Source organism: Oncorhynchus gorbuscha, linkage group LG11, assembly GCF_021184085.1.
Source record: "Oncorhynchus gorbuscha isolate QuinsamMale2020 ecotype Even-year linkage group LG11, OgorEven_v1.0, whole genome shotgun sequence".
NCBI lineage: Eukaryota > Metazoa > Chordata > Actinopteri > Salmoniformes > Salmonidae > Oncorhynchus > Oncorhynchus gorbuscha.
In genome coordinates this window covers 47,963,325-47,972,708 of record NC_060183.1, presented here as the reverse complement: position 1 = coordinate 47,972,708, position 9,384 = coordinate 47,963,325, and the positions used below count along the sequence as shown (strand labels likewise).

General features: G+C 45.2%; 1 protein-coding gene across 3 annotated transcripts in view; it reads right to left on the bottom strand.

Annotated features, from left to right (window-relative positions):
- Positions 1-342: 342 nt before the first annotated feature.
- The window catches only part of LOC124048795 (protein phosphatase Slingshot homolog 1-like), a 28,802-nt gene continuing 19,760 nt past the window's right edge, over positions 343-9,384 (bottom strand). For 2 of the 3 annotated variants that reach the window (XM_046369882.1, XM_046369883.1), the window contains one exon: positions 7,723-8,146. In XM_046369882.1, the coding sequence (XP_046225838.1) occupies positions 7,858-8,146 (289 nt within the window). In that variant the 3' untranslated portion in view covers positions 7,723-7,857. Of the gene's footprint in view, positions 7,232-7,508; positions 8,147-9,384 lie in introns of those variants that run through there. The other variant, XM_046369881.1, reaches the window with a different exon arrangement.

Here is a 9,384-nt window from a genome sequence, read left to right as displayed (position 1 = left end):
ATTTGTAGGAGGCTTAACTTACCCTGTCCCTTGATTCAACTTACCCAATAAGTAAGTTGTGGGATAAGTTGTCCCAAGAGACTACTGTAATGTTGACATGAATTTCCAGGGATACACAACATCCGGAAACATATGCAGATATCTTTGTTAGAAAGAATAGTATACTTCCCTTGACTGAGTGATGCTGAATTTAAAAAAAATGTCTCAACTTATTCCACACAGCCTTAATTTGTGGCTCAGTTGTTGAATTGAATAAGGGATATAAACAGGTCTGACGACTTTGCAACCTTCACCTGACGAGAAATGAGTCATGATCATATACACACATCACATACACTTAAGAGTGGTCCAATTCATTTATTCTATTCTCACAATGTTGTTATGTTGTAGCAACAAAATAAAAATCACAGTGGTATGCTCATCTCAGAGTTCCTTCCGTCTTGTATCTAAGGGGTTATTTTGAGATGGATGTGTACAGAGTCTTATAAATGGCAGCAGCTGGCAGCTGTGGGAGGCATCTGTGACAACGACCTCACCCAAATATCCCCTCCCTCCCGCTCTTTCCATTTCTCTCCTATCATGCGAGGACACTGAGCATCAACGAGAGACATGTGACTCAGATTGAACAAACTCTTAGCAACTCCCGAAATTCCCAACATAGGCAGTTATGAAACAAAAGGTGAAAGTAGTGCCACATAGGACACACATTTAAACAACTAATAGAAGAGTCAAATAGGTAACAGCTATGAGGAGCCTAGTGTGACAATAAGCCTGCTATGTAATTATTCTGTAGGCCAGAAACAGATAACTACACAAATACCTCTGCTTACTTTTTTGGCCAACTTCAGAACAGCCTATTGAGAGGTGCAAACATGGAGTTGGCTCTGAATCATCATGGCCATGGATGGAGTGGGATGGTTGAGTGTCGATTCCTTTACCCGGGAGTTATATCATGACATAAACAACCGAGGCACATGCACCATGTTGACTGACACGTGAATGCAAAAATATGTCACTCAGAATAACATCAAATAATATGCTGCTCTAGTTTGATTCCCAGAGAATTAGGACTATAACATTGCTCTAACCCACACGTCGACAAATATAACTCAATCGGAATTGATGTAACCTATCCATAAAGTCTACATCTCTGTCGTCATGGTAAGAGCATTTTCTTAATGTCATCTGAGGCTAGAGATTCAGAATGGAGGTAGGGAGGCACTCACCCCAGTCCGAGTTGTGGAATCCGCAGGCCGGCCTGCCTGTCTGTCTAGCCTGTTTCCCCGAAGGACTATGAAGTTGTTTTGTTGGAGGTACTTCTTCCACTGTCAGTCTCCTTTGCTTCCTTGCACATCCCCGTCCATCCCGTGATGTCAGAATGACTTAATTTGACTAACTCAATAAGAATTCTCTGCCTTGTGGATTTAACCAAGCCCATGCAAAAGCGCTAACGCAAACAGATACTGCTGTTCACAAGAGACAAAAACCCTCCTTGCACATCCCTGCAAAACAAAAGCAGATCTCAATAACATCCCTTTTATTTGACGCACCGCAGTAGACCATCAGTCCTTTCTTCTAGTTAATATAAAGCTGAAACTCTGCAAGGTCTATAAAGGGGTCAACACTTAGTCATTATATGGGTACCATAACATTAAGATTCCAGTGAACCATATTTAAAACGATAGATAAATGTCTCGCATTTGAGAAAACGTTTGCTTCACGCAGTGTGGAGGAGGAAACGGAGGGAACATGGAACTTCAAGCTGGCTGCTTAATATAGCCTATTAGAGTTGCCTTTCTTCGAGGCGTAATTGTGTTTGATGCAGTCAGAAAAAAAGTCAGATTAAAGTCAGATTAAAGTGAGCCTTGGCATTTGTTTTCTTGTGTGGTGTGATTCAGAAAAGATTGGGAACCAACGGTCTATGTGCATGTAGTTGCAATGCAAGTGTCAGAAGAGGGACTGGACTGTCTCCTCCACATTAAGTATGATCCACTGTAGGCCAGCAGATAGGTTATGCAGAGGAAATGGTTTATTTCCATGATTCACATCCACTGGACATCCTTTTAACAAAATGTAAAATAAATGTTTTAAAAAGTGCATTACACATTAACATAGTGCAAACGATAAGTTACAGCTTAAAATGTAAAAAATAAAATATATAACAAAAACAATCAATCAATGTAAAAAAAAAAACTTACTCTCAATATGACGATGTATGTTTTATGAGTTTTCATTCATTTATGCCTTATATGCAAAAACACATCGAACACTTGTTTATGGTAAGGAATGAATATCAGGGAAAGATGGCAACTTCTACTCTTGACATGAACATCTTGACATATAAGTTCCCCCTCTTCCTATGTCTCAGGGTCTCTATACCCAGCTTTCTGTCTCACACTCTCAAAGCATTGACCAGTTTAAGGATTGTCAAGTAAGGGCAGGTGAACCCTAAGATGCCTGGGAATGTATGTAGAAAACTTTGTTCTGTGCCCATTTGCACAAATAAACCCCTCAGACTTTGGTCTCAATAATAGAAAACAAAATAATAGCAATTGATGAGCCTGTCAAGCAAATACACGTGTGGGAGTGAGAGCTTGTGTGCCCCGTGTGTATCAAGATATAGCTTTCGAGGGATAATTATTTTTTTGGGGGGGCAGAGGGCAAGTGGCGTTTCCATGGATACACTCATTCACAATGACTCTGCAAAGCCTGTGACGAGGTTAGGACAGACAGAGCTAAGGCCAGGGTTAAGGCACTTAAGTAGAAATAGATTTATTTTTAAATTAAAAAAACAGTGCAGTAGCTTTAAGCATAGCATCAGTTGTGATGGACTAAAGACAAGACAAGACACTCCTTTTGACTGCACTTAAATCCTCCGTCATACGGCCTGCTGTTCACTGCTATGAGCATGACGGAACACTGGGCACCACTGGCCAACCAAACAGATCCTACAATAATGTCGTCATCACCACACCAGTGTCGTGAAATAAATATTTGAACCGCCGGGATCTAATTCCACTCTTAATAATATTATAGGGTATTCTGTAACCCTTTTAATAACCTGCTATATGTCAGAAGTTACATCATGCTTATAACCGCTACATGAAGGCATTATAACAGTGGGTTGGAATAAAGCGCAAACCCAAATGATATATGGTGACCTCAAGTGCTAGACATCGGATTGGCTGAACGAGATTCAATAAAAAAAATTTAAAAAAATTAAAAGGGACAGGGGGCAGTTTTGTAGACAAAACTCAATTTAAAACGCTACTACTTCCTATTCCATTCTAATAACTGTATTTCCTATGAGGCAACCTCTTTAAAATTGAATACCTACCAGTGAACACAGGCAAATTCACCCAGTGCCTTAAGTGCAGTAACCTTAAGTGCAAACACCACAAAGTGTTCACTGACCACAGAACCCAACCCATTAATGTGGTTTGTACCCAAATTAAATGCAAATTTGCTTTGACCAGTACCTCTGAGTAACAAACACTGACGATAGTTGCTAATATAACAAATGCAGAGCCACTCATATGATTAAAGGGATAGCTCACCCAAATTACACATTGCTTTCCTTACCCTGTAAGCAGTCTATGCACAAGGTATGACAGCAATCCATTCTTTGGTTTAGTTACTCTGGCACCGTTTCTACATTTGGCACAAATCCCATTCAAGTCAGGGGACCGATATTAGAATTTTCCGCTTATCATGTCCAAATCATCCGAAAGTATCCAAAATTGATTGAGAAACTCAGTCAATTATAGATGTTTTAAACATGATGCTCAAGAAAATCTCATAAAAATGGGGCCCATGACTTGGAAACAGTGCTAGGGAAACTACACCATAGCATGGATTCCTGTCATACTTTGTCCATAGACTGCTTACAGAGTAAGGAAAACAATGTCTCATTTTGTAATTTGGGTGAACGAGTGATTTTCATTTGTCTTTGTTCAGTTATCACAAATCAAAAGCAATCTTGTCTACATATAGTATAGGCCATTTCGTCAGTGGCAATGACATATGTACAGCTCAATTGAAAAAAAAGTCAATTGATCCCCTACTTTAAAAGAGCAACAGATGTTTTGCACTCATACACAGACAGCTTTCCCATCGTCACATAGCACTCCTGTCACAACCATGGGAATAAACTCCTGATGTATGCATGCGCCTGCACACACACACACACTGCCACCATCACACATATTATCCTTGCACACTCAACATGCCAAATGCATTAGTTTATAAACAGCCAAACAACTTTCAAAAGCATTATACCCTTTGGGGCAAAGTAAGTTTAGGCTGGCCACAAAGAAGTCAACTACCTGCATATTATGCGCCAGTTTATCAAATTAGAACCTGTACTAAATAAATACTCGGACTGATAAATATAGGGGTTAAGTTAAGGGAACATTGGTCAAACAGCATGCGGGATGGCAGCGCCTCCAGTCAGACTTGGCCTGTCATACTGTGCTGCTGCTCTACACACAGCTTCGGAAGTTTCTCATGTCTGCTGTAAATAAACTAAAAGTTGTAGTAGCTAGCTACTGATGTTCTACCGACTGCAACAGAAAGCAGAACTGTAACCCCTTTCTGAGAAACTATAACGGTAGATAATCGTCTGTTCCTTCCAATGCCTCAACTTGTTTTTTTGTCCCAACTTCCTTGTTTGGCTGTTAGTGTTGCCGTGCGAAAGGCTGAGAAAAGCTGCTTCTTTCCCAAACAGATCCAGCTAAAGCCCATTACGCTGTGCTGCTGACACCACAGACACATGTGGAACTCCCAGGTCTGTGAAAGCAAAAGCAAGCTGTTCAAACAAATGTGACTTATACAGTAGTTCTGCTTCAATGTATGGCAACGATTCCATTTTTGTTTTTTTGTTACAGTACAAATAAAAGGGAGTCCGATGTTGCTCTGGCACAATGACAGTTGAATAAAGCCGGTTTCACAAAGCTCCTACACCTACTGTGCAATACCACAAATGTGTGTCAATAGGGAGGAGAATAAATAGAAGAGAAAAAACTTGAAGCTAATGTATTTGATTGCCTTTTGAGAGTGATGCAGAGATGATGGAAGAAAGATATGGTGTCAGACACAGTATGTCGGACTACAGCTGACCTGGAGAAGACGGGACAGCGCACTAATCAGTGGTAGAGTAATACAGCATTGTGAAATCCAATCCCAAAACAATTTGAACTCTTTCAGTTGCCCACAAATCCTCTCAAACCATACAAGGATGACGATGAGTTCTCAATCAGATCATTGAACTACTGTGCCTATTGCCTTTGCACAGCAGTGGTGAAATGCCAGCTGTGGCGAAACCTAAACAAATCCAACGTTTATATGCTCCCTCTAAACTGCTTCAAAGAAACCAGGAGAGAATGGAAAACGGGACTTAGTCAATATTACTTCTCTTTCTGTGGTTCTTCCCATCATCCATAGCATTGCTCAAGAAGAGGCTGTAGCCGTGACGACGAGGACACGTTGTGTAACACTGTACGGCCATGAATAGCATATTGACCACTTTTCCAAGACATTATTTCATGAAGTACCTCAAATGGAGGAGGGCTGGCTGAACCAGTCATTGAGAAGAGAGGCAAGTCAACAAAGACAGTCATGGACTAAAATATTCTTGAGATGCTTGTGTTCCGACTGAGGTACACTGCTTCGCTTGAAGAGGCAGGAAGATGCTCATATGATGAAGTCGTTACTCGGTGACACAAAAACGCAAGAGGAAAATACAGTAAGTGAGGATTCAATATTCAACCGTCTGTCTGTTCAGGGGCACATGAGGAGATGTTGAACGAATCGAAGCAGAGGCTCAGTTGCACACATTCATTGAGCTCCATTGAGAGTACCTTCTAAAACAGTATCTCTTATTTGGATTGACAAACAGACAGTACATGTATGTATAATAGGAATTGCGTTGTTATTTTTCTTTCTTCCAGCCAACATGCTGTTAATATGTCTCGAGAGACAGAGGAATCTCCAGGCATGTCTCCAGGACACCTGTAGCAAACCTGGCAAACTTCATCCTCCTTCAAACCTGCTCCCTAAGTTCTGACTGCGGAACCTGTCTGGAGGAGACACACTGGAAACACAGTCAGCTCCTGGGGGTGGATGGGGGCTCAGAGGGTTCCTCTCCCCCTGGTGTGGAGGGGCAGGCTGGTGGCTCGGTGGAGAACAGCTGGGCCTGATCATCAGCTAGGTCTGAGAGGTCCTCGGTGGAGAAGGTGAGGCCTCCCAGCTTGGCCAGGGAGCTAGAGCGTTTGAGCAGGGAGGGGAAGGTCAGACCGGCCAGCCTCATGCGGGTTTCTATCTCCTGGGTGCGCTGCCGGACCAGGCCTTGGTGTCCCCCGCGGTTGCTGTGGAGGCTGTCGCTGCTGGAGCTCCGGGTGAGGGTGGAGCCGTGGGGGGAGGACACGGGGGTCCAGGTCTGGGCGGAACCCTGGGGGTATGACACCGGGGTGGTGTTCATCTGGGGGTCTGCGGCTGTGACCATGCAGCTGGTAGATGGAATGGGGGTTTCAGAATGCATCCATACATCCCCCTCCATTTCCTCCACCGCCAAGTGCAGGTCCATCTGCTCAGCAAGCCCAGCCCCTGAGAGTTGACCCTCCATGGCAAGGCCTGAAAGCCTTTCCAGCTGTTCTGCCCTCTGCCTCACCAGCCCCATCCCCAGCTCAGGCCCCGTCCTCTGTAGCTCCACTCCACCACCAGGAGGCTGCAACTCCACCCCAGCAGGCTGCAACTCCACCCCTCCACTAGGAGACTGACCTGCTGGCCTCTCCCCGTCCAGGCTGAGCTTCATAAACGTGAGCTCCGTGATGGCTCCGGTCCCAACCTCCCTGCCTGGCCTTGGCTCCTGTTCTTCCTCCTCCTCATCCTCCTGCAGCTCGTCCATGTCCTCCGTCTCCAAGGAGCAGTGTCGGTCTCTGGGCAGCTCCTCGCAGCTCATGGGCGACACCAGCCGCTGGCGGTAGGCCTCCAGGCGGGCAATGGTGGCAGGTAGGGTGCAGGGGGAGTGGGGGGCAGGGGTGTTGGTGAAGTGGGTGCCAGGGGGGTCTATGGAGATGGTGGGGACCACTCCGCAGTGACGTGTGGGGTTAAGGCGGTGGCTGCGGCCTCCTGCTGGGCACTCACAGCGCCGCCCTGGTGGCAGACGCAGGCAGTCTTTACACGACTGGTAGGAGGGCTTGACTTTGTAAGGGTTTCCTGTGCTAGCACTGTCCTAAACAGAAGAAAGAGAGAGAGGAAGGGAATGCATGGTCAGACAGAGGTCTCGAAGCTAATAAAACACCCGATATTATGACACCTATAAGATGCTGGTCCCTGAAATGAATGGGATCGAATAATGACAGAAAAATTTGGCATTACAAGGCATTACAATTACCCTCATGTAAGCTTAATATTTTAACCTTAACCCCAAACAAGTTCAAGTCAAAATTAACCCAACTTTTACACCCCCATTTGTATAGATACAGGTAGCTATTGACTGCCCCACTCACGTCGAAGGTAGCGGGGCAGCTGCGCTTGGCAGCCAGGCGGTTACTGTTGTTGGCGTTCTCGTTGTTAAAGCGGTTCATGTTGACCTGCTCCTTCCTCTCTTCGTCCTCTCTCGCTCCCTCTCCTCCTGCAGCAGTCCAGGCCAGGGCGGCCATCTCTGCCTCCTCCTTCTGCGCCTCCTCCTCGTCCTCCTCCTCCACCGTGCTGAACTCCAGCCTCAGCCTCATGTCCTCCAGGGGCTCCAGGCGGCCCCCACAGGTCTGGGCGGCGGTGCCTTCCCCGGGCAGAGCCAGCTGGGCCATGGGGAAGCCCTCGTCCTCCAGAAGGGCGTCCCTCTCCACATCCTCGATCTCAATAAACACCCTCTCCATGCCCAGCAGGGGAGGACCACGCACTGGGGTGGAGGGCTCGCTGTCTAGGGCCGTGTCCGACAGCCGTCTGAAGTAGTAGTTGTAGTTGAGGGGGTCCAAGGGCTCCACCTCCAGGCCCAAGCTCCGGCAGGGGGGAGGCTCCGCAGCCCTCTCCCCCCCAGGCCTCACCCTCCACGGGCGTCTCCTCTCCGCCACAGCACTGGCCAGACGCCTCATCTGGGATGTCCTCTCCTCCCTCGGGCCTCCACAGCTTGTTGTGGCGCTGCTTACTGGGGGACAGGGGGGGACGGGGGGCGGGGTTAGAGTGACCATGTGTACAGACAGACATCATAGACATAATGAGATGCTTAGCCACTAATAAACATTGTGGCCATTATCTGCAGTCTCTCTACCAAGATAATAATACACAAATAACCTTACAGATTGCTTAACTTAGCTGACCCCGTCTAAACAGCTACGGTGATAATTTAACAGTCACATTTGATCTGATCTCTATGCAGCGAGTTAGGTGGAATTCCTCAGGACTGCAGTGGAGTGAGAATGTAAATTAATGGTAGAGAAAAGGCACAGCTGGTTACACAGCGCCTTCAGGAAGTATTCATACCCCTTGGCTTTATACACATTTTGTGTTACAGCCTGAATTCCAAATAGATTTCCCCCTTCGCCCATTTACGCACAATTCCTCATGACAGTGAAAACATGTTTAGATATCTTTTCAAATGTATTGAAAATGAAATACGGAAATATCTCATTTACACAAGTATTCACACCCCTGAGTCAACACATGTTAGCATCACCTTTGGCAGCAATTACAGCTGTCTTTCTGGGTAAGTCTCGAAGAGCTTTGCACACCTGGATTGTACAATATTTGCACTTTTTAAAAATGTTTTATCATTCAAGCTCTGTCAATTTGGTTGTCATCGCTAGACAGCCATTTTCAAATCTTGCCATAGATTTACAAGCCGATTTAAGTCAAAATTGTAACTCCGCCACTCAGGAACATTCAATGTAGCCTTGGTAAGCAACTCCAGCGTAGATTTGGCCTTGTGTTTTAGGTTATTCTCCTACTGAAAGGTGAATACAATAACATGATGCAGCCACCATTATGATTGAAAATATGGAGAGTGGTACTCGGTAATGTGTTGTATTGGATTTACCCCAAACATAACACTTTGTATTCAAGACAAAAAGTTAGTTGCAGTATTACTTTAGTGCCTTGTTGCAAACCGGATGGATTCTGCACAGGCTTCCTTCATTTAACTCTGTCATTTAGGTTAGTATTGTGGAGTAAATGCAATGTTGTGGATCCATCCTCAATTTTCTCCCATCACAGCCATTAAACCATGTAACGGTTTTAATGTCAACATCGGCCTCGTGATGAAATCCATGAGTGGTTTCCTTCCTCTCCGGCAACTGAGTTAGGAAGGACGCCTGTATCTTTGTAGTGACTGTGTGTATTAATACACCATCCAAAGTGTAACTAATAACTGCACCCTGCTCAAAGGGA